The sequence below is a fragment of the Nilaparvata lugens genome, chromosome 5 (genome assembly GCF_014356525.2).
Source record: "Nilaparvata lugens isolate BPH chromosome 5, ASM1435652v1, whole genome shotgun sequence".
Classification (NCBI taxonomy): domain Eukaryota; kingdom Metazoa; phylum Arthropoda; class Insecta; order Hemiptera; family Delphacidae; genus Nilaparvata; species Nilaparvata lugens.
In genome coordinates, this window is record NC_052508.1 from 67,771,627 (window position 1) to 67,799,394 (window position 27,768).

The window sequence follows — 27,768 nt, forward strand, 5'->3', positions numbered from 1 at the left end:
TGGTATGATAGATACGGGACTCTCCTACTATGAGATAATAGAATAGAATAGAAAAGAATTTTATTGTTCTCAATACACAATTACATCGAATAATAAACACTTTACATTTTATCCAATGAAGTAACATGCAGTATTATTCATTCTATGGTTGACAAAAATTCATTAGGCATGGCCGAAGCCGTCAGCCAGAGTTGGTAGATAAAGATAATAGTTTTCCTTAACTAATCAAAATAAAACGTTTGATAAATTTCAGTAATTGATTCCGGTACTCTATACAAGAATAGTTATAAGCCTTCCTCAACATAGATGAACTATTATTGAACTATAATTGAAAAAACAAAGTTATTCTCATTTACAAAACAAGATAGATTCAGGTAAACAACAATAACAAAAACAATATATTACAGAGAAGCCTAGGTTAAGAATACTAACTATTTCACAGTTCAAAAATTGAATTCATTAATAAAGAAATTTCTATATGTTCCCGCTGATCTTAAATACCCCTCCAACCGCACCCAGTCCTCCCCGTTAAGATATCTCCGCACTACTTCGTCTGCTAGTACTTGGTGCTGTAACCAATTTTTCCTTTTCTCTCCCACTACCTTACAGCGGCCTATAAAATGATAAATATCTTCCCTTTCCCCACTATTGCACAATAGTTATTTGTGCAACTAGTGCGCAAAGTGACAGTTTGCTGCACCGAAAGAAACGTTTACGCCCGAGCCGTAGGCGAGGGCGGAATGGTTTCTTGAGTGCAGCAGAGGAACTTTGCGCACGTATTTCACATTAAGTTTTTCCTACAGTTACCATTGAATTTGAAAAGTGGGTAATTATGGGTAAAATTGCCTGAAATGCATCAAATGTTTTTCTGTATAATTTTATTATTGATAAAAACCTTAATTTATTGTCAAATTGAATAAAAATGTTGTCCTTGGTTATAATATCTAATACAAATAATTAGCGTGTTGTGCTTCGTTGCACCTCTGCTCACTATAGCAGCCACAGCAGTCACTGTTACCAACTTCATTTTGATTTTGCTGCACTGGTGCTCCATATAACCTACTAAGTATTTTGCGTTGCCATGTTGCAAATCTGGAGTGCAGAAAAATGTTTCCCGCACTAGAGCGGAAAAGTGATTCTTTGCGTTCTGTAATCAGTGCAGCAATGGCCACTTTTCAACGTAACTGTAGGAAAAGAACATATTATATTAGCCCCCTCTCTACCCGGTCTGAAATTTAATGGCAATAAGGAGCCTCTTGCTTTGAATATATTACTAAACGTCGATACATAAATAAATAAATATAGTTTTATTTCCGCTCAACATTACATTAGTAATGGACAACGTCAGAAATTATTGTTTAGCAAACATAGTCAACCTATATTATAACATGGAGGGTTAATGTAATGATATTCAAGGTTGATTGGATACCGTGTTAACGGATGGACACGTTGAACTGTAGGTCTCAGCTTAATATTATGGACAGTCGTAATGACAGCTTTATATCCTATGTTTGGTTTTGAAGCAACTAAATTTAAAAATCTACTTAGTGACAATAATTAAGAACTAAAAATTTTGTGAAGTGAACAACTACAAGATTTAACCTATTTCGGACTATGTGTTACCTTATCTAGATTTGGGATAGGAATAGCGCAAGGTTACCTTATTTTTTCTCTTCCTATCATTTTTGATGATGTATTGTATGAATCAATATACTAGACTATATTTGAAGAATGGACAGTTAATATGACAATGAAATAAAAACACACATATTTCGTCAAATTCTAAAGTTTTTTTGGCACAGGACCATGATTCGTGTACATATTTTACACGTTAGTATATATTATATATTAATACATATTTTATCTTTCTAGTCCATGATGGATGATGATATTTTAGATATATGTGTGTTTTTATTCCATTATGGAACGGTTCTACAACATCGACAGTGACTCAGTCGAATAGTTAATATCACGGCAGTATCTTCTTCTTCTTCTTCTTCTTCTTCTCTTCTTCTTCTTCTTCTTCTTCTTCTTCTTCTTCTTCTTCTTCTTCTTCTTCTTCTTCTCTTCTCCTTCTTCTTCATCTTCTTCTTCTTCTTCTTCTTCTTCTTCTTCTTCTTTTTCTTCTCCTTCTTCTTCTTCTTCTTCTTCTTCTTCTTCTTCTCTTCTTCTCTCCTTCTTTTTCTTCTTCTTCTTCTTCTTCTTCTTCTTCTTCTTTTTCTGCTGGTGCCTCAACAATTGGACTCCTCCTTTTCTTTTTCTTCTTCTTCTTCTTCTTCTTCTTCTTCTTCTTCTTCTTCTTCTTCTTCTTCTTTTTCTGCTGGTGCCTCAACAATTGGACTCCTCCTTTTCTCCTTCTTCTTCTTCTTACTCTTTCCTTCTTCTTCTTCTTCTTCTTCTTCCTCTTCTTCTTCTTCTTCTTCTTCTTCTTCATTTTCTGCTGGTGCCTATCCGTTAACAAATACTTAAATCAAGTGAATATCCTATACATTTTTCTGAACCTGAGAGGAACTTTACTATATATACTTAAAAACGGCCGCAAATAACTGGCTTATCAGCTTCCAATACTGTTCCAAGAATGCAAGTACTCTCATTGATTTACTAGAAGCAGCCTCTCTCTCAACGATTATTACGTTTCAGATACCGCAATAATAAGTTCGAATGAGCATTAGAATGTTTTCCGTTTGCAGAAGAAACGAAACCTTTCAGCTTAATTAGCAGAAGCTTTCAAAACCGAGATTATTTTCCATTTGGAAATTCTTGTGGAAAATTTCAGCCGCTAGTTTAGATTAGAAGGGCAAGCTTGTCATTTGCATGGCAATTTAATTTCCTCATTCCTTTTCGATTCTAATGTAAACATCTGAAGCTCATTAGATTACCGGCTTTATCGGTACAAGTTGTCAATTTTATTGTTTACAAACCCCGTTTGTGGAGAGTGACTGGAGTACGCGCATGCGCATTGTGATGAAACGCGGAGCATGATGGGATGGTCGAGACACTGAGCATGATGGGATTGGAGGTGGCGGTGGCCGACCGATGGACTCTACTAACGATGCTCACTTCCCTAATGGCTTTCTTCCATTAAAAAGAGTGGCCACCAGAGGACTTTAACTGTCGCAATGTCTGCCAGTTCAGCTCAACCGCCTTCAAACGATATTTTTCTTTTCAAGACACGAGTACCATTACCACAACAATTTCACCTTCTAAAAATAATATTTCACGAATTATTCTATAATTATTTTCCATTCATTATAATAGTGCTACAAGAAAAATTTATTACTCGTATCCTTAATTTCAGCTAGCATATCTATGATATTTCATAATTTTCATTCATTACAATAGTGCTACTAGAAATAGTATCTCAAGTCACAAGGACGGGAAGGGACCTTTTGCAGGCGAGAATGATGTTTCTAGTCGAGACTAGAGGTGCGTACAGACTTTCCACAACCGAACGTCACTCCAGCAGAGCGATTGATGATCGACCGGCGAGCAACAGTGGTTCGACCGGGGAACGCGAGAAGATCTAACATCTTCCGTAACGTTCATGATGGGTGCGTGGGCGGAGCGACTGTGGTTCGATGGTGGTACGAGGGCGGTACGAGGGAGGAGCGTGCTCGGTGCGGGTTGGAAGCGCGAATATGTGTACGCAGCTTAAAATTTCATTCGAGCACTGCAAAAGACATTCACGTCAAAGAAACTTACACTATTTTTTGTCATAATAATCTAGAAAAGAATAATAATTGAGAAACAGAAAACATTACCTGCTTGTGCTGACATTACTACATGCTTTCTATAAACATAACGTAGTTTTCAAGTCAGGTATTTCTTGATTGTAGTTGACAAAACTTCCACCTGGAGCGATAAAAGGCGGTTTTTGTACCAGTTTTGCTGTTCCTAATTCGGAACTATAGTGAGGTCCACGTTATAATGGCAGTGGATAAAGATAAGAGAACAACGTTGTCGATTCTCTGCCTTGATTAATTATATTTCTGCATTGTTAAAAACAGATTTGGCATCGTTGCGAAGCTAGAAAAGGATAGTACTACCTGCTTTGTCGAATGATAGACAAAGATAGTCATTATAACGTGGACCTCACTATAGAAAACATACTCGACTGTAAAGAAAGCATATGATTTAATTACAGTATAGTATGATGTAATGAGAATCATATGTTTATTTGTTCTACAATCAGCTGTTTACTGGTTTGATTTCATGGATGTAAAACAGCTAAATTGAATGACTATGACAAGAATGTTATTACTCGTATCCTTAATTTCAGCTAGCCTAGTTTTGATAATATTTCAAGAATTTCATAATTTCCATTCATTACAATAGGGCACAATAGTTTATTACATAGTTTACAATAGTTTTATTTACAATAGTTTTATTTACAATAGTTTTATTACATAGAATTAAGTTACTATAGTGAGGTCCACATTATAATGGCAGTGTTTGATTAGTATATCCTTGTCTATCATTCAACAAAGAGGATAGCGCTATCTCTTTCTCGCTTTGCTCTGTTGCTAGATCGTCTTTTAACAATGTAAAATTAATAATTAATCAACAAAAATGTTTCATTTTAATTATGAAAATTCATAATAAAATCACTGAAAAATATAATTTCTTGCTTAATGAAATATAATTTACTAGTTACTGATCACTAGTAAATCGACGGCGGCGTTTCGATGGAGTAGCTTAGATCTTGAGACCTTTTAACGCCAATAGCAGTAAACAGTGAACCTCTGTCTGGATATAAGCACAGAGAAGGATGGGAGATATCCTTCCTACAATATCCTTCTCTGAGGTATAAATGAATATATTTGGAAGTGTGGTCTTAGTTTTCCAACAGAGGAATAGAGAAATGAGAACAAGAAAGAGGCACGAACAAAGTAAAGGAAGGAGACAGTTTCCTATCGCCGAATTATGCAGTGCATTCGATGAAATAGTTTCAGCATATCTTTGTGATCTCTGTTGTCTGTCTCTGTCCAATTGTGCAGCCCGTCTCTCTCCCACTGCACTACATGCACTTTGTTTTCTTTTTCTGTTGGATCACAATCGCTGGTCTCACCGCTGGATTCTTGTCTTCACCTGTTTGTGTGTTGTTGTGTGAGTCCAGTGTCCCTGCTCTGAGAAGTCGCCAGCAACGGAGGGTTTCACAGAAACCAGTGACGACCCCTATTGGCGTATTTCTCTTCCTTGTTTCTCATTATTCAACCTTCTCCCTTTCTCTTATCACGAGGTAGAAAATGCATTCCTTCTTCTCACTCCAATCTGCGTAAGAAGAACATACTTCTTCTCTTCTTCAATAGATGTAACTTGTATTTTCTTTATAAAAACATGAAGTACACTTTTATTTAAATCATTTTAAAACTTTTAAATAAAATGGTCATGTTTTTATATTGTATTTATTAATTTTAATGAAACAGACAATACAAGTGAAGTGATTTTATGAAATAGCTAATCAACCTTACTTGTATTTTCTGTTTTTCTCACGTAGTTTTTGGATGTTCGATCATATTTCAATCTGTATTTCTCATCCAATTGAATTGTTTTATGTTCCAAATCACATGCATTTTCATGACACACATACATTTAAACATTTAAACATTTTCATAATCACACACATTTAAACAATTGAATTGTTTTATCTTCCAAATCACATACAGTCTCTTAAGCGGATCAATGTGTGTTTTAAATGAAAACTGTGTTGCATATCCCTTCTTCTCCACAATTCTTTATTCTTTATTGATTCATACAATAAGTACATCATCAAAATGAAAGGGAGAGAAAAAATAAGGTAACCTTGTGCTATTCCTCTCCCAAATTTAGATACGGTTACACATAGTCCGAAATAGTTTGAGTCTTGTAGTTCATTTCACAAAGTTTTCAGTCCTTCATTAATTATAAACTTAATTTGAAAACACTTCTTAAGTGAAAAATGCACTTACTTTATAAGTGACGATTGTTTCGACCTGCTGTAGGTTATCATCAGACTAGAGAAAGTAACTCTAGTGTCAAGGGACACTAGTGAGGTCCACGTTATTGACCGAGCGAAGTGAGGTCTAAGATTCAAGTCGACGGTTTGGCATTTCTCTTAATGTTTTAATGTTTAAATGTTTATATTTTGTGCATTTACGGGGAAACGCGGTAATAGATTCTCATGAAATTTGACAGGTATGTTCCTTTTTTAATTGCGCGTCGACGTATATACAAGGATTTTGGAAATTTTGCATTTTAAGGATAATATAAAAGGGGAAAGGAGCGTCCTTCATACGCCAATATTAGAGTAAAAATCAGACTATAGAATTATTCATCATAAATCAGCTGACAAGTGATTACACAGATGTGTGGAGAAGCCAGTCTATTGCTGTATTTCCATAAGGTCTATAGTTTCAATCAGGTACTTGTGGATGAGAATACTGCGTGAGGTCTACTGTTCACAGAACTACTAGTAATAGCAGTGTTTGATTATCCTTGTCTATCATTCAGAAAAGCGGATAGCGCTATCTCTTTCTAGCTTTGCTCTGTTGCCAGATCGTCTTTCAACAATGTAGAATCAATATTTAATTAACAATATATTTCATCTTAATTATGAAAATTATTCATCATGAAATTATTGAAAAATATAATTTCTTGCTCAATAAATCATAATTGATTATTTTAAACGAGAATGAACAGATGATATTACATCAATAAACCTGTATCAACTACCGTCTATAGAAGGCATTGACAAGACAGATGATCGGCACCGTTGTTCTCCCATCTTTCTTCACTGCCATTATAACGTGGACCTGACTTTAGAGTTCGTTTTTTCATGATGAACTGAACCAGGCTGAAACGATCGTTACTGCTTATAGTAGGTACATTTTTCACTTCATAATTGTTTTTACTTTCCTTGCCCTATTACCATAGGTAAGGAAAGAATTGCTTTCCGAAAAAAATTAAGGTACCCCAATTTCTAAATTTATATACGTTTCAAGGTCCCCTGAGTCCAAAAAAGTGGTTTTTGGGTATTGGTCTGTATATGTGTGTGTGTGTGGTGTGTGTGTGTGTGTGTGGTGTGTGTGTGTGTGTGGTGTGTGTATGAGTGCATGTGCGTCTGTGTACACGATATCTCATCTCCCAATTAACGGAATGACTTGAAATTTGGAACGTAAGGTCGTTTCAATATAAGGATCCGACACGAACAATTTCGATCAAATGCGATTCAAGATGGCGGCTAAAATGACGAAAATGTTGTGAAAAACAGAGGTTTTCGCGATTTTCTCAAAAACGGCTCCAACGATTTTTATTAAAGTTATACCTGAAATAGTCATCAATAAGCTATATCAACTGCCACCAGTCCCATATCTGTAAAAATTTCAGGAGCTCCGCCCCATCTATGCAAAGTTTGATTTTAGATTCTCAATTATCAGGCTTCAGATACAATTCAAACAAAACATTTCGAGTGAAAAAGATTAAGCATGAGAATCTCTACAACTAATGTTCAGTAATATTTTCACCTAAAATTAAAAATAAGCTCGAAATTCGAGAAAATGTGATTATCCAATTGCGACCTGTTGGCAACTGTTGATTCTATCAAATGATTCACTATGAAGAGATAGCAGACCTCGTGTGCCTCCAGAGTTATTGCCCTGTCACCAGCTGGCTCATATCTTTGAATAGTAGACTTGAGATGCGCGGGAACACTAGCGTCAGGTGATCAATTTCCATAACGGCAAGGAAAGTTGTGTGAGTGCGCCACACAAGATTTTTAAAATTTGAGTTTGATATGCAAATTTAGGTCATCCATTAATTATTATCGACAAACCATCACATCAAATCAAATTTATTCACAAATCAAAATACATTACAATGAGAAAATGCTCTAAACAACGTGACAACGTCCATGAAAACATCCGAACAAAGGTGAATCATCAAAAAAACTAAAGTGATATAAAAACTCATGTGAGGTGGGTGGCAGTGAGACTGAGAGGGGTTGATAGTTCAATAGAGTGAGACCGTCGCAGGGTTTGTAATGGAAAAGGTTGACGACTAGAGTGAGATGGAAGATGATGCATATCTATGGGTGAATGACACTTCACACCATACGAAAATATTGTGGAGTGTTGATGATTATTGTTATTGTTATTTATCAGATTAGGAGGTTGAAGACATTGTGTGTAAAAGAGATTAATATGGCTGCCCCCCGTCGAGTAGCCTAATCAACATAGTGAATAAACAATGGCAGGGGTAATTAATAATAGTCAAAACGTGTGATGAAGGGGTGGGGGGAGGATCATCATCATCATCATCATCATAATCATCATCAAGTGTTCAGTATTCATCAGCATTGTTATGGACGATCTATGCAGTGATTCTATTATGTTGAATAGTGTCTGCGTCTGCATGTCTCGGGACATGATGCAATCCTATGATCCAGAACTTACTCTCAGATGTGATCCTGAGAGCGTCTGCCAACAACGTACCTTCACCGTTAGTTTATCGTCCTACCATTATTCTCGAGAAGCCAATCGAGGAATGCTCAATGCTTTAGATTATTTTGTTTGGTGCCATCCAAGCAGGTGTGCAGTACACAGTTATGCAGTCTACAGTCAGTTAGTATATTTATTTATTTATTGAAAACAAGAATATGTGGAAGCAACAGATCAATGATCCATTTTGCTTCCATTACATTAATCGTTTGAAAAACAAAGAAAATTTGAAGTACAACTCAACAAATAATATTGGAAATAAGAAATTAAATGTAGAAACATTTATGATGATGATTATAAATACATTAATATAAAATGCAATTACATCAAGTGATTATACAATCTTAAGATCTGCACCAAATACTAAAATGAAAAATGAGTGAAATGAAATAATACTTAAATAATTAAAGAAAATTTGAAGTACAACTAAACAAATTAATATTGGAAATAAGAAATTAAATGTAGAAACATTTATGATGATGATTATAAATACATTAATATAAAATGCAATTTCATCAAGTGATTATACAATCTTAAGTTCTGCACCAAATACTAAAATGAAAAATGAGTGAGATGAAATAATACTTAAATAATTAAGAAAATTTGAAGTACAACTCAACAAATTAATATTGGAAATAAGAAATTAAATGTAGAAACATTTATGATGATGATTATAAATACATTACATTCTATACTCACTGTCTACAGTATCTGTAGATACAGTATTTTTGTATTTGGAGATAAAGTATTTGTAGGTACTTTGTTGTGATCTTTTCTCAAATTTCTTGTTGAGGAAGCTTTGCAAGATGTGAAGTTTTGAAAATATGTTACTCAAAATTAACAATAATTTGCAATTGAATAATCACATTTTCTCGAATTTAAAGCTTATTTTCAATTTTAGGTGAAAATGTTACTGAACATTAATTGTAGAGATTTTCATGCTCAATCTACTCCGCTTGATTTTTTTTGTTTCAATTGTATCTGAAGCCTGATAATTTAGGAATCTATCTGCATTGATGGGGCGGAGCTCCTGAAATTTTTACAGATATGGGACTTGTGGCAGTTGATAGAGCTTATCGATGACTATTTTAGGTATGAATTTGATCAAAACCGTTGGAGCCGTTTCCGAGAAAATCACGAAAACCCCTGTTTTTGACAACATTTTCGCCATTTTAGCCGCCATCTTGAATTGCATTCGATCGAAATTGTTCGTGTCGGATCCTTATAGTGAAAGGACCTTAAGTTCCAAATTTCAAGTCATTCCGTTAATTGGGAGATGAGATATCGTGTACACAGACGCACATACACTCATACACACACACACACACACACACACACCACACAACACACACACACACACACACCACACACACACACACACACACACACAACCACACACACACACCACACACACACACACACACACACACACACACACACACACACACACACACACACACACCACACACACACACACACCACCACACACACACACACAACACCACACACACAACACACACACACACACACACACACACACACACCACACACACACACACACACACACACACACACACAACACACACACACACACACACACACACACACACACACACCACAACACACACACACCACACACACACACACATACAGACCAAACCCAAAAACCACTTTTTTGGACTCAGGGGACCTTGAAACGTATAGAAATTTAGAAATTGGTGTACCTTAATTTTTTTCGGAAAGCAATACTTTCCTTACCTATGGTAATAGGGCAAGGAAAGTAAAAAAATCAATCTTAAAATGATTGGAAACGGAAAAACAGGCTTATATAGCCCCTTCTATCCCATTCCCAAATTTGATCGCATATTAGTCCAAAAGAGGTTATGATTTTTCAGCAGTTTTAAACACATTTTGGCCCCAAAATAATCATATTGAAAGTTTATAGATGAATTTCTTATACTGTCGAGAGAGTATCGCTTTATTTCAGTGATAAGATTTGGATTACCAACAAAATCTTAGATTTTGAACGAACACGAATTGAAATTTGAAGATGGATGTTACACAAATCTTATGTGATTCCACGTTGGTACCAATTTAATGACGTTAGCCTTCATCATTCGAAAAGCAATGCTACATTCTTATGCCACGACTAATTCCAGTTTCCAGATCGAAAAAGCGACTCTCCGTTTTATTGTTTTCATTTGTTTATTAGCTGAATTAGATGCTAGCACTCAGGTCGGTTTCCAAGGCGACTAGACGTCGTAAAACAACGTAATTCGCCTCAATTTACAGCCAGATTACAGTCATTATTTTGATTTCACTATGGTAAAAATTTTACAATAACATTCGCCATATTTATGGCCGAGTCGTTTTGTCTCGAATTATTATTTCTCGAGCAACTTCGTCAACCGGGAAGTTGCGAGAGGGGGAGGGGGCAATTCGGATGAAGATTGAAACTTGGAAGCTGCAATCATTTTTTTCTGTTGAGGTGGAATTGATGGCATGTAATTCGGATTCTAACTCCTGGATAGTTGTGAGGTGATCGAGTTACATGGACAGTTTTGAATTTTCGGCTATTCATAGTATGAATGTATTTGAAATTGAATCAGTTCTACCAACTGATTGTTGGTAGTATTAATTCTTGCAAGGATTAATATTATAATAATATAATATCATATCGAGTGACCTGGCTGGCTCAGGTCTGATGTCAGAGTTTTCAGGTCGCAACTGATCAAATTTCAGGGCCTCTGACATTACCTAACGACTGCTTTTTAGGCAGCCGGGACTGACGTGGTAACGTGTCCATTTGTAACACAGGAGTGGCCCGAGATAAACGTCTTGCCCGTGCCGGGATTTGAACTCGGGCCTCTGAATCATAAAGCTACCATCTGATCCACTCGACTACGTCCACTCCTGGAGAAAAAACTAAGAGAAAAAACTAATTAATAAAAATTGTACATCTTTGGAAAAACTATAATGATGAACCATGCAAATTTTCAAGTCAATATATGCTTCCATTCTTGAGATTTTAGTGAACAGAGAACAGGGAGAATGCTTGTTTTTCAGCTTGCTTAGTGCATGTGAAGTAGAATCTTAATAATGAACACAATATTAAACGATAATTGAAGAGACTTAAAATTTTGCCAATATTCCACTTTATTTCAATAAAAATTATTAATATTATATGGAAAAGCTACACAACATTAACATTCGCTCTACAAACTATCAATAATATTAAACATCAGGTAATATTAATTCAACATTTTGACAAGTGTGAATATCTTTGATAATTATGAGAACTGAAAAAAAAAACTTATTTTGACTATAATCAAATATCAACATTTTTCAGTGAAACAATTTGAGGTTATCATATTGATTCTCTCCCAATCATTGACTTTGTTATGTGTATTTGTGAATGAATTTCTTGAAGTTTGAATATCATGATTAAAACATCCAATTCAGTAACCCAATTCAAACGAATTCATTAACAAATTCAGATTGTAAATGATTTTCTCACTTAAAATACTATGAATTGAATAAAAGGACTAGATTTGCAATATATAATATGAAGAGAGTAGATATAAATACAATTTTCCAGATATAGTAACTAGAGATTCATTCAGTATGGTTAACTACCACATTATCACCTTCACAACTTCGTTATAATGGTCCACGTTATAATGACAGTGTTTGATTAAAATGGTATTGCTATCTTTGTCTATCATTCAACAAAGCGGATAGCGCTATCTCTTTCTCGCTTAGCTCTGTTGCCAGATCATCTTTCAACAATGTAGAATTATCAATATTGATTAACAAAATATTTCATCTTAATTATGAAATTATTGAAAAATATAATTTGTTGATTAATAAAATATCATTAATTATTTTAAATGAGAATGAACAGTTAATATACATCAATAAACCTGTATCAGCTACCGTCTATAGAAGGCGTTGACAAGACAGAGGGGCGGCAACGTTGATCTCCTATCTTTCTCCACTGCCATTATAACCGGGACCTCACTATAGATCTGGCTTTGAATTCGGATCAAACTATATCGGAATCATTCAATTGTAAAAATAAATTTCAAAATAGTTTCATTCTCTTGTTCTGATGCACATCTCTCATCTGTGAAAAAACTATTACGAATTAGCAGACCACTGCCATTATAACGTGGACATCACTATAGAAAGTGAATCTAATGAACGTGAATTGAATTCATTTTTAGATATATGGAAACATTTGATCCAGAACTACAATCCTTTCGACGACTTCTAAAACTGGGCAACTATTTGTACGAAGGAATCTTAACGTCGTTCATCCCCGCGTACTACAATTGATATTTATTCCATTATGAACGCGATGATTGATAATACGGAACCATTTAATAAATTCCTTAAAGCTAATCCCTCGAAATATGTGCACGTTGTCGTCACATAGAGTACGAAAATGTGTGGTCTACTCAGCTCTCACCTTTCGCTTACCCACCTCCACACACACCGCAGGGTGTCTCGCCATCATTAATTATCATCATTTTTTCGTCTCCTATCACTGGAATGATTGTTCAGCCGGCTGTTCCAAAGGAGCACAATTTGAGAACGATCATAATCGAATCTTCCCTCTTTCTTCTCAGCCTTTCTCTATATAAATTTTCCAGACTCAATTCAAAAGCGTAGGATATTCGTTGAATAATATTAGGCCTGAGAAAAAGTCCATCCATATTCTTTATTTATATTTTTTTACAATGAAAAATAATCAATGAAATGATCGGGAGAGAAGAACTAAGAATACCTTGTACTATTACTCTGCCAAATTTAGGTATTGTACTCCTAGGCTGATCTGATAGGGTATTCATCTCCATTTGGTGACAGTTGACGTGAGAAATTTCATTTTATTAATCAATTGATAATTCTACATTGTTAAAAGATGATTAACAGAGCAAAGCGAGAAAGAGATAGCGCTATCTGCTTTGTTGTATGATAGACAAGGATAGCAATAACATTGCTAATCAAACACTGCCGTTATAACCTGGACCTCACTATATCAGTTATTGTGTGATTTATATGAATAAATAAATAAATAAATTAATTTTATTGTCAGCCAGCCAAAAAAGCACAAGACAAAGTCACACAAATAGAACATGAAATAGACAGTCACACATTAAGAGACACATTGTTACTATTACATTGCTATTTAGATTACTTTTCCAAATATTACAAATAACAAACACAATATTACATAATTTGGCAGCTAGTTCATACGTGCTAACAATAAGAATTAAGGTATGCTGATTCTGCTCTCGTAAAATTCACTTAATTTATAAAAAGGATTTTTTGCCAGCCAATCGTGCACCTTTAATTTGAACAGTTTTAGCAGTTTTATGACTGACAATTAATCGTTTTCAAATTCATTTTCAACCGATTTACCTCAGCAATTTTTTTCTCATTAAAGATCGTTAATGAATATTTTGTTTTGTTGTTGACAGGTATTCGTGGTGCTGTTCGATATTCCATCTACTCAGGTGACCCTGACCGATACTTCAGCATAGATCCGACGACGGGAACCATCAGAACTGCATCGCTGCTGGATCATGAGGTGCATCAGACGGTACTGCTCAACGTTCAAGCCATTGACGGCAACCCTCCAACCTACGGTCATACTCAGGTCAGTGCAACTAAAAACGTTCATCTCCAATTGAAAGGGTCTCTTTTGAATATTCTAAACTCTCAAATATTGAGAAAGATTTGTATATTGGATACAACATTTTTATTATAATGTATATTTGGACTGTAAATGTTCGTGATCTTTATAAAAGTGTTTTCATAACATCATTTGGACTATTTTTATCAAAATTAGGGAGAGGAACAGTTTTGGGTTTATCCTGTTGATTCTCTCCCAATCATTAATTTGATGTTGTGATTAAGGAATGTAATAAATGTAAATGTAAATGTATATATTTCTCCAACCAAACAATATAATACTATAGAATTATATATATCATAATTATTTTTAAGTGTAGCACGTAACAGAAAACACTTGAAAGTTTGTAATATAAATTGAAACAGGAGACACAAGACATAAAAAGATTGAAAACACTTAGAAACTTACATTATAAACGGAAGTTTTCGGAATAGATTTCTATTTTTAAGAAAAAAAGACAAGATAATACTAATACCATAAAGAAAATACAGCATAAGAAATAGAATTTGTGGTATAATATAAGTGGCACGTCTTAATCCTTTAGCGATGTTTTGCTCCTTAGCCCAGTCAATAAATAAGTTGATGCGCAACAAATTAGGGATAAGCTGCATAATTATTATTGAACGAAAATCCCAATCAAATTCTGTAAATCACCCCGAAGACTTCTGCTACTGCAAATATTGGCAACAGAGTAAACAGTTAGATGGAAATTCGATGAGCACTACTATACAAAAATTATTTGTCATTCCTGGGCTGGCAAAATTATTTGCTAATCAATGAATAATTATTATTAACCGAGAATCCTAATTGAATGCTGTAAATCACCCCGAAGACTTTTGCTACTGCAAATATTAATAACAGGGTAAACAGCTAGATGGAAATTTGATGAGCACTACTTCACAAAATTTATTTGTCATCACCGGCCTGACAATTGATTTTTGTATAGTAGCGCTCATCGAATTTCCATCTAGCTGTTTACCCAGTTGTCAATATTTGCAGTAGCAGAAGTCTTCGGGGTGATTTACAGCATTCAATTGGGATTTTCCCGGGTTGACAAATATTTTTGTATAGTAGCGCTCAACGAATTTCCATCTAGCCATATCTAGTTTACCCTGTTGTCAATATTTGCAGTAGCAGAAGTCTTCGGGGTGATTTACAGCATTTAATTGGGATTTTCCCGGGTTGACAAATATTTTTGTATAGTAGCGCTCAACGAATTTCCATCTAGCCATATCTAGTTTACCCTGTTGTCAATATTTGCAGTAGCAGAAGTCTTCGGGGTGATTTACAGCATTCAATTGGGATTTTCCCGGGTTGACAAATATTTTTGTATAGAAGCGCTCAACGAATTTCCATCTAGCCATATCTAGTTTACCCTGTTGTCAATATTTGCAGTAGCAGAAGTCTTCGGGGTGATTTACAGCATTCAATTAGGATTTTTCAATAATAATTCTTCATTAATTAGCATTTGAACAAATGAAATATCCAATTTATTTCCATCTGTAGACTGGAAAAGCTCCATTTTTGCATGGTGTTAGTATACATAATACACAGCTTGGAATCGAAGTATCTCCAACGTGACACAGCTTGCGATTTATTTCAAATTAAGCAATATTTGTAAGAGTATTCATGAAGTAGATAGATATAGATGTAAAAGAGCTTTATTGAAAAAAACAATATTTTACAAGAAGTATTACTTGAAATATTGCATACCGTCAGCCGCTCATGTATGATGTAGGTTTCCATGTTGCAAAACGTTTTTAGAAAGTAAGAATTCAATAAATTTCACATAACAATGTTGAACAATTTTGAATCTCTCCGATTTCTCTGCACTTCCCTTGCATGTGATGTAAAGGTCTCTCAGTACTTAACGACATATGAGAACTAGGGCAGAGGGAGTGGGTTAATTACCAACAATCATGAACTAAGTAATTGATACTTAAAAGTAACATTTTAAGATTAAACTCCATGTGTATGGAATGAGATGTTGGAAAAATGAGCTCTCACGGTTCATTGTAATGCAGGAACTTTCGATTTCCCGTAGTAATGTGTCCGTATCTTCATCTGCTTGATATCCGACCATATAGTAGGAGGAGCATTTGTCACTTTTTATTTCCCATTGTGGGAGGATTATAATGTACGACAAATTGTGAAGCTTACTGTGAGAACTATGATCCATTGTATTGAGCTCGATTTGGAACAGGCCAGAATATTTTACACTGAATTTCTTTTCAAATGTGAGGGCTTTCATACTCAGATGTGGAGTCGTTTGGCCTCCAAGCATGAACAGACGGGTCCAGTAGTGTACCTCCATGTTTATTGGCTAATTGTTACTTCCTGTACTGTTCAACGTAGAAAGTTTTGTTAAAATTTGGTAGACTCATATCCAGCAAAACTGTAGAGCATTAGTGTTCACCAGCAAAAATTATTCATATGATATTTAGTTTTATTTTCTTTGGGGAAATCAGTCTTGGAAAGTGTTGAATCATCGTTTAGTAGTAAGAAAGTATTTCAATGAATATTAGTTATCAAAATAAGTATAGTTATCGTAATAAAACTGTATCAGAGTTTTTTTTTAGGAGTATGTCCTTCTATGCGTCAACAAGATAGTGATTTGACGTGTCTGTTATATTTCGATTCTGTCAAATAAATACGGATTATTACCACCACTACGGAGTTAACTATAAAGTTGCATTTATTCACATAAGAATTACAAGTTGAGGATTTCGCAATGAGTACAATAGTTGATGAGCGAGTGGATCATGGGGCTCATTTATTCACTCGCAATAATTCATGAGAAGAGTTATGATTATGATTAGGCTTATGTTTATTTATAGACAATAGACAATGGATACGATGCAGGTGGAGACAACAGGCATTTGCCCAAAAATGGGCAAAAAAATGAGCTGCTTCTCACCTTAATCCTATTATATTAAGCGAACAATTTCTGTATATCTGTTTATATTTTTATATCTAGTAATCTGTTTATTTATGTTCAACGGATCTCGAAAACGGCTCTAACGATTTTCACGAAAAATGGAACATAGTAGGTTTATGATATGAAAATTCGATTGCACTAGGTCTCATCCTTGGGAAAACTCGCTGAACGACATTAAAAGGATAATTCATCCTTGGCTGAAACAGCTGAGACTTAGATAGTAAAAAGTGAGCGAGTGATTCTATGGAAAATCAAAATATCGCATCCCCGAAATTCATAAGCTGACGTATGGCCAGCTGTGAAATATAAACACGATCATTTTAGAGAATTGTGTTCTGTTTAAGAAATAACGCGCTAAGCTCGGTCCGATATTTTTAAATAAACAGAGGTAATTTAGAGTTCATGATTTGATTTAGCTCACCAGTGACGGAATTTTCATTGGTATTTGAGGAAAAAGTAATGTAATCTCTAATTCATTTACATTAGTTATAAAAATGATATTTGTTGTTGACCAGGTGAACATAATGATCGAAGACGTGAACGACAATGCGCCTGAATTCGACTCGAGCACAGTGCGCCTATCCGTGGCCGAAAACGCCGGACTAGGCGTGCCTCTCTACGCGGCACAGGCGCACGACCGCGACTCTGGTCGCAATTCGCAGCTGCGATACCGTCTGGTCGCGCCCGCAGGCGGCGACGAACGCCTGTTCAGTGTGGACTCGCGTTCCGGCCACCTTACGCTCGCCAGGCACCTCGACTACGAGGCGGCGCAGCGCCACACGCTCGTCGTGCTTGCCTCGGACTCCGGCGATCCGCCGCTCACTGCCAACCTCACCGTTCTGCTCGAAGTGCAGGATGTCAACGATAATCCACCTGTTTTTGAACGCGCCGAGTACACTGTCACCGTTATCGAATCGCAGCCCGTTAATTCACAGGTATGTAACTAACTACTCATACTAACTATGACTAATATCTAACTATTCTTATCTAACTAATTATCTAATCTAATCTATTATCTAATCTATTATCTAATCTATTATCTATTATCTAATTATCTATCTAACTAACTAACTATTCAATATCAAATCAAATCTTTATTTGTGCCAAAAAACATAATTACAATCACGGTATTTAGTTGAAAACGGTAGGGGTCACGAAATGTGTGCGCAGTGGCCAGCCAGCTAGATTGCGTCATCGTCACCAACCGAGGTTTTTAACACCTATTGGCAATTTATGAAATTTATTTCTGTTAAAAACAGATGATTGGATATAAAATGACGTCAGTTACACCGGAAATTTAGCACAAACATGCGCGTGACACCTACAATCACGGTATTTAGATGAAAACGGTAGGGACACGAAATGTGTGCGCAGTGACCAGCCAGCTAGATTGCGTCAACGTCATCAACCGAGGTTTTCAACACCCATTGGCAATAATTTATTAAATTTATTTGTTGAAAACAGATGATTGGATATAAAATGACGTCAGTTACACCGGAAATTTAGCACAAACATGCGCGTGACACCTACCGTCTTCTTCGATATACCGTGATTACAATGCAATGACAAAAATGGTTATAAAAGAAAAAAGTAAAATACAATATGAAATGAAAAATAAAAAATACCATTAACTAGGTAATATAGACATGATAAATCTATATCCAACTAGTATATAGAAAACGGGAAGTCCCTGCAAGGTTCGAAGGAACCTGAGCGAAGTGGCCGAGTGTTCAATCATTGAGGAAGTAAATTAATATTACTCATTTTGTTTATTACTCAGTTTATATTACTTAAGTTTATCACTCATTTAGTCTGTGGTTCAATGCTTATCAGTACGAGAAAATTATAATAATGGGATATTATTGAAAAATCGGGAAGAAAAAAGGGAGTGATTGAGAATTTCAATATCAATAGAGATAAGGAAATATCAGAGCTAGTTGATAGGAATATCGTTATATTGAGATCAATTCTCAGGTCTCTAGCATGTAACTACACATATTTATTCCAAAATCAATATCGTTAAAAAAGTACAGAGCTAGTTGTATTGAGGCCGGTTTCCGAGCTCGGGATTCTGCTAAGTTCTAGACTTCAAACAGCTGGAGTCAGAAAATTGGCATTCCGAAACGGGGCTTAGCACTACCTCCGTAAAGAAAGCCGTAGTGCATTCATGTGTGACGTCAGCACAGGTAGGGCTCCTACAATACCTACTATTACTAAGTAATAGTAGGTATTGGCTCCTTCACCAATAAAAGTTCGTTGAATTCAGCTGATCTATATCAGGTAGTGTTTCTATTGGTGTAGGAGCCCTACCTGTGCTGACGTCACACGAATGCAATACGGCTTTCTTTAGTAGTAGTGAAAATCATTTTATTCTTTATTGTTTGATACAATAAATACGAGTACATCATCAAAATGATAGGGGGAGAAAAAAATATCTTTACGGAGGTAGTGGGCGTAGTTACAGTCAACGTTTGAATTAAATTTCAAAAAATTGGAAAATTGAAAACAAAATAAAATGAAGAGAAAATAGTGCAGCTACTTTGAATTATTTAGGAATGATTCATTTCGTGAAGGAAAAACGTTTCCAATATAATAGAAATGATCAAATAAAGATTATCATAAAAACTGCGACTACACCCTGTTTCCAAAAGCCAATTTTCTGACTCCAGCTGTTTAAAGTCTAGAACTTAGCTAAATCCCGAGCTCGGAACCCGGCCCTTACAGTTAGTTCAAGAGGAGACTATCCCTAGAGCATAATTCCATAATTATTACTGTATCTATTACGTAATTCCCAGGTCAGTAATGTCTACTCACGTCTGTCACTTACCAATTTCAATAAGAAAATATCAGTTAGTTTTTTAGAAGAATATACCTAGTCCACGATGAAAAAACCTCTGGTCACTGGCTATCATTTGACAACAATCTTTGCCTACAATGACTCACATGAAATTATTAACTACCAATTTATTCTATCTTCTATCTCAATGAAGATAGAGATATCTTCTATTTCATCAATCTATTAATAATATCTTCTTTGCCAACAATGGCTCACATGAAATTATTAACTACCAATTTATTCTATCTTCTATCTCAATGAAGATAGAGATATCTTCTATGTCAGCAATCTATTAATAATATCTTCTTTGCCAACAATGACTCACATATAATTATTAGCTACCAATGAATTCTATCTTCTATCTCAATGAAGATAGAGATATCTTCTATGTCAGCAATCTATTAATAATATCTTCTTTGCCAACAATGACTCACATGAAATTATTAACTACCAATTTATTCTATCTTCTATCTCAATGAAGATAGAGATATCTTCTATGTCAGCAATCTATTAATAATATCTTCTTTGCCAACAATGACTCACATGAAATTATTAACTACCAATGTATTCTATCTCAATTATGGAAACTGAAATCATTGGAATAAAATATATATTCCAGATAGAACTGAGTATTGAGAAAATTGAGAGAGTAGCCGTCGTATTAAGTAGACGAGGAAAGGGCAGAATAAAAAGATAGAATAAAATGAATCCTTGGAAACTCTTTAGGTAGGGTACGGTAGTGCAACAATGGCAGGTTGGAATGGAATCCAAAACAGTATCTATCGTAGTTCGAATGAGATATCAAAAGATTGTACGAAATGTAGGTTCAGTAGTTTGAAAATCGTGAGATCGTATCGTATTTGAGTAAGCAATGTTTATGACTTTATTTGAGGAGGGCATCTTCTCCTCATACAATCCCACCAACACGGATCGTGGAAGCAGGAGCGCGTCGAGCGTTAATTGAGTTTGGAAATTGTTTGAATTTCATGAAACTGTAATCTGTAATGGAGGAACAGTGGAAAAGTGTGTTTGAGAGAGAGATTGTGAGATTGAGAGAGGGTGGGAGAGTGAGTGAGTGAGAGATAGTGAGAGAGAAAGAGTGAGAGAGACTCTGAGAGACATAGTTTAAGAGAGAGAGTGTGTGAGAGCAGGTAGCGTCGGCTGTATTTTACGCAGCGGAAACTTATTATAATTGTGATCAAGTTTAATGTTTGAAACGTGGTAGTTGGATTATATTTGGTGGTGGGAGCGGTCTCAGGTCTCCTCTCGACTAAAATAAATTGACGCTTTCTGTGGCAACAGCAGCAGCACTACAGTGCATGCTGGAATGGCATTAGTGATCGGGGGTCATATTAGTAATTTATTTGTACCTTCCTTGATAGAAAAAAACCTCTCACTGTGTTGGAGCCGCCATTTTCATCCCGTTCGTGATTCTACACTCTATCAGTTCCTCCCACAAGCGATGCATCTTCTTGTTTCTTCTCTCATACCTCGTTCTGCTCCCAGATGCATTTTCATTACCTCAGAGGAAAGAATAGTATATCTAATCTCTGCTCAAACCTTCTCTGGTTTCATTTACTTTTTCATCTCTCTTCCTCTCCATATTCACTCATTTCCCCTTCTCACTCAATGTTCACACATATCCTCCTCAATTCTATTCATTTATCTTTGAAATTCTTCTCATAGCATTCCATCATTTTTTTATCTATAGTAAATTCTTTGATTTTTATTAATGAAATACACATATTTCTTCTATTTATTTGAAATATTCCATCTTCCCGTTTAAAGTTAATTTGAGTGTATTAAGTCACCTTTTTCATTTCTCTGATTGACACATTATTATTGTAGACTTATTATTATCACATCATCTATTTATTTATTCATTTACATTAACCAATGCACAAATCAAATACATGATTAGAAAAGGATCAACAGGCCTAGCCCAAAACTGTTTGTTCCCTTTCCGAATTTTGATAGTAGTAAGCCAATATCTAAGAGGTATGTTATGTTACATCACTTTGATTCAAACTCCGAATTTTGAATCTCTGCTTAAACCTTCTCTGGCGAACAAGAGTCATCTTATGCCAGTGGTTTTTTCACTTACCGTTTATTATTATTACACTTTGGTTGGATTGTATTGTCATGTTGAGCTTTGTTTGATTTATGTATATGTATTTATGAGTGTGGAATAAATAAATTTGAAATTTGAAATTTACTTGCTCATCTCTCTTCCACTCCATATTAACTCATTAACCGCCTTACATTTGATTCATTGTGGAGGAACATAACCTACCTTTTAGACATTGGCTTTAATATTAAAATTGAATCAAAATTATTTTAAGTATGTCTTTTTCGATTTCTTCTAAATATTCATTTGTCCCGTTTGAAGTTTATTCTTGTCACTACTTTCATTTCCTTGTTTGACACATCATTATTTTTGTATACTGATTATCAAGTAGGTCTTTCTCTATTTCATCCAAATTTTCCATTCTCTCGTTAAAAGTTCATTTGAGAGTATGAAGTATAATAATAATATCGAGTGACCTGGCTGGCTCAGGTCTGGTGTCAGAGTTCTCAGGTCGCAACTGATCAATTTCAGGGCCTCTGACATGACCTAACGACTGCTTTTTAGGCAGCCGGAACCGACGGCTTAACGTGTCCATCCGAAACACGTATGAAGTCACTTCTTCCATATAATTGATTGACACATCACTTTAGGATGAAGACGCTTTCTCTCTTGCATGTTTTTGTCTTCATCGTTAATGTCATCATATTTCTAACTCTATTTCATTTGGATTCAATTTGAAGGTGTTTAAATTATGAGTAACGCTTCGATAACTATCTGTAATATTTATTTATTTATACATTGATACAAACAATATCATTCTCAACTAAATCATATCTATATTAATCTAAAAACACTTTACTCTTATGGGTTACTTTTTAACAAATTAATAAAAACAATATAAAAATCATGTACAGTAGTACCCTTTATTTCTTAAAAACTTTAAAATAGTTCAACTTCAACAGTTATTTTGGACTTTTAAAATGTTATCTAAATTAAGGAGAGAAATAGTACAAGGAGTATCCTTAGTTTTTCTCTCCCAATCAGTGCATCTTTGTGAAAAATATAAATAAAATAAAAATATAAACAGATTTTAATTTTTTTTTAAATAAAGGGCACTACAAGATTTTTATATTCTTTTTATTAATTTCAACTTGTAACAGATAGTTCAACTTGAACAGATTTTAACATTTTTAAAAATAAAGGGTACTACAAGATTTTTATTTTTTTTTATTAATTTCTGTGTTAATCTACATAATCTAAACTATCTATACTATCCAATCCCTTTTACAATTCAACAGTAGTGCTGTAGAGGCTTCCCAAATCATTATATTCTTGTTACTACATTTTTGATCCTACCCATCTAGTACTTAATCTCTTCCCACCCACACCGCTTATCTGTTGATCCATCCATATTTCATTCCACCACAATAATCGACTAATCTAATATACTCGACCTACGATATCTTCTCCAGCTATCTTCTGCTCAGCTTCTCGTAGACATATCTCACTACTTCTTTCCATCATATTCTCCTACCTTCTCCAACTATTCATCCTTTTCTAATTCCTTTATATAATGAGGGACTATAGTGAGGTCCACGTTATAATGGCAGTGAAGGAAGATAGCAAAACAATGTTGCCGAACCTACATAGTATTTGGACAATTCAAGACAAAATTAGGAAATTGAAGAAGTTTTGGGCAAAAGCCTGTTTTTTCTTTTCCGACTACTGTATTGTTTACTCTATCCAATAAATAAACCTCTGTCTTGTCAATGCTTTCTATAGACGGTAGCTGATACAGGTTTATTGATGTAATATTAACTGTTCATTCTTGTTTAATATAATCAATTATATTTTATTAAGTAAGAAATTATATTTTTCAATAATTTCATAATGAATTTTCATAACACAACATGAAATATTTTGCTAATAAATTATTTATTCTGAATTGTTCTGAATAGCTCTATAGTGTGAGGTCCACGTTATAATGGCAGTGGAGAAAGATAGGAGACCAACGTTGCCTATCCTCTGTCTTGTCAATGCCTTCTATATACGGTAGCTGATACAGGTTTGTTATGTAATATTAACTGTTCATTCTCGTTTAATATAATCAATTATATTTTATTAAGCAGGAAATTATATTTTTCAATAATTTCATAATGAATTTTCATAATCAAGATGAAAAATATTTTGTTAATTAATCATCAATTCTACATTGTAAAAAGACGATCTGGCAACAGATATAAAATTGTGCATATGGGCTCAAGAACTATAATCTCACCATCAGGTCCACGTTATAATGGCAGTGGAGAAAGATAGGAGACCAACGTTGTCTATCCTCTGTCTTGACAATGCTTTCTATATACGGTAGCTGATACAGGTTTATTTATGTAATATTAACTGTTCATTCTCGTTTAATATAATCAATTATATTTTATTAAGCAGAAATTTATATTTTTCAATAATTTCATAATGAATTTTCATAACCTAAGATGAAATATTTTGTTAATTAATTATTTATTCCAAATTGTTAAAAGACTATCTGGTAACAGAGCAAAGCGAGAAAGAGATAGCGCTATCTGCTTTGTTGAATGATAGACAAGGATGGCAATACAATTATTGCTAATCAAACACTGCCATTATAACGTGGACCTCACTATAGCACACGGTGGCTGTGTGCGGGGGCTAATTGTTTTGACCCCCGAAAATTTCGGAATCATATTTCCGGTGTGTGTGTGTGTGTGTTGTGTGTGTGTGTGTGTGTGTGTGGTGTGTGTGTGTGTGTGTTTTCTAGATGATGTGAAAGTTGGAGCGTGTTGGGTCGTGACACCCCCCCACACTACTCTTGCTTGTTTTGTTGGCTTCTACCTCCCACGCCCCCCTCAACCGCACCAATATTCGCCAGACACGAACCACACGAAAACTGTGAATGATGATATGGACTTCGTGAAAAGCTTCTGTCCTCAAAGTCTACTAACTTGTGTTCTGTCTTCATTCATCAGCTCCCTTTTTGTGATTTACCCTTTCTGTCTACATTATTTTCCAATATTTAATTACTATTTATTTATTTATACGTGGATACAATAACAAATCATATAAATATGATTGGGAAGGAACAACAGGCTTGGCCCAAAACTATTCCATTCCCAAATTTTGATTACATGTCCAAAAAAATAAGTTATGTTTCTTCTGTAAGAAGTTCAAGCTCAACCTTCGTCCAAAAATAAATATGAGATGCAAATCTTGAATTTAGAAAAATTAAAACACCAAATTATAGTTAAATATTACACTTAATTATCACTGCACATTGTATTAATTAAGTTATTATATGAATTTTGAAGCCAAAAATACACACAAATTCTCACTAAGAACAGCTTAGTGAGGTCCATAAAAATATAAAAATATTAAAAATTCTTAGTGAGCTTATTGTGGGGTCCACGTTATAATGGCAATGTTTGATTAGCAATGGTATTGCTATCCTTGTCTATCATTCAACAAAGCGGATAGCGCTATCTCTTTCTCGCTTTGCTCTGTTTCCGGATCGTCTTTCAACAATGTAGAATTCAATAATTATTAACAAAATATTTCATCTTAATCATGAAAATTCATTGTGAAATTATTGAAAAATATAATTCCTTGCTTAATAAAACATAATTGAATATTTTAAACGAGAATGAACAGTTAATATTACATCAATAAACCTGTATCAGCTACCGTCTATAGAAGGCATTGACAAGACAGAGGATCGTCAACATTGTTCTGCTATCTTCCTCCACTGCCGTGGACCTCACTATAGTCAGAAAAGGAATAAAGGAATTAGAAAAGAATGAATAATTGAAGAAGAAAGGAGAATGTAAAGGCATTGACAAGACCGAGGTTCGGCAACATTGTTCTGCTATCTTCCTCCACTGCCGTTATAACGTGGACTTCACTATAGTTAGCTTCAAAAACAAAAATAGAAGAAATATTTCACATTATTATCACTCAAATAGAAAAGATTCACATATCAAAAAAATATTTTGAAAAAGGACCGAAAAAACAATCTTAATTTCAAATTCAAATTCAAATTCATTTATTTGCCATAAAATAATACAGATTGATAAAATAAATATTCTAACTTACAAAATGGCACTACCGGCAAAGAAAACTTGTGCGCCGGCAGTGAATTTATTATAATAAAGTAATTTTCAAGTGTGTGAGAGAAACCATAAATACAATTTCGACATGATTACAAGTAGCCCTTACTAAGAAATTAAATATGTCTAATTCATTCTTCATCGTTTAATTCTCGTATTTGAAATAAATAAAGTTTACCTTTGCTGGCTGTGCCAAATCAATCATGTTTTGTAACTATTATGTAATTTTGGCGAAATAAACATTCTTATATTCTTATAAATAAACACAGTATATATATTTGTGTTTTCCCCACTTTCACCTTGATTGAATTGTATACTTATAATATTATAGTTAAGCTTACCTTGTTCAATCAAAGTTTTTCTATTGGAAGTAATAGTATGGTTTTCTGTTTTGAAAACCGGCACTCAAACTGTGGTTTTGCTGGTTTCTCCGAATTAGTATATTATTATGTTAAAAAAATTATAATTCTTATTCTAAAATATCACTTTTTGTAATCTGTATTCATTTGTGATTATTTTTTGTAAGGCAATACAAATTTGATTGATTGATTGAAATAAATTGATTGATTGATTGATAAAGAAGCAATATCAAAAAATTCAATATTGGGATGTAGGAATAAACTCTTCACTTGGAATACAATCAAGTTGAGAAAACATTGTTGTAGTCAACCAGCTGCCACAAACTAATCCACATTTGAAGGTTAGAAGATACGGTTCATTTTTGTAACAACCACCATGAAGTGGCAAAAAAACAAGTGTCAACTTCATTTCGTCAGGTTTTTCTTTGTTCTAAGCGCTTCCAATTTCAAGCTTAGCTGAAAGTGTTGATTAGTCTCACGAAAAGTAGCACTTTCATGTCCCTTTTCATCTTCCAGAATTTCCTTTCTCAAAACATTTTGCAGTCGGATAGGATTCAACGCTCTCCAATTGCCAATTCGAGACATTCGTTACAGATTTGCAAACTAGTCTAGCAGTTCTAATCATAAACATGATCAAGTCATAATGAGGTTCACCCTTGGAAATCACCTCAGGCACATAGTCTTGTTTGTCCTCAGTGGAGTAGTGCTCCTGGAATATCCAATATCCTATCAGACGACAAAGCACTCCAATTGCAAACTCTCATTATTGGAAGAAGTTATTTACTTACATTCTTGAGAAAACTAGTAAACGTTCAAATTCAGCTCACAATGTTTGTTTCCACTTGTAGATGAAGTTTCTGACCGTGAATAATCAATAATTATTATTGAACAGTGGTCATTGAAGCAACTGGGGGTTGGAAACAATTTCAAACTCTTGAGTTGTTAAGTCTTGACATAATAAAACTTGAGCCATAGCTTAGCTGAGTAGCTGGCGATTTGAGGTGAAAACTTATATGAAGACTTTTCTCTGGAGCTCTTTATATACCTACTTATCTACAATATCTACTTATAATTATCTTAATTTATATTATCTAATTTAATTCTATTTTAACTTCCAACAGTTAACTGTTTTTATTTGTAATACTTTTGTATTGTACTGTTGTTTAGTGCAACGGGTCTATCGAGACCTAGCACGTCATAATAAAAATCAATCAATCAATCAATCTACAATTATTGTTCATGTAAGGGAGTATCCAGATACG

The 27,768-nt window shown here is 34.6% G+C and overlaps 1 protein-coding gene across 1 annotated transcript in view; it reads left to right on the top strand.

Annotated features, from left to right (window-relative positions):
• LOC111047863 (protein dachsous-like) overlaps window positions 1–27,768 on the top strand; it is a gene marked incomplete in the record, with an annotated part of 507,664 nt that overhangs the window by 387,788 nt on the left and 92,108 nt on the right. Inside the window, 2 exon segments of the mRNA XM_039429132.1 lie at window positions 13,958–14,136; window positions 17,626–18,045. Coding sequence (XP_039285066.1) covers window positions 13,958–14,136; window positions 17,626–18,045 — 599 coding nt within the window.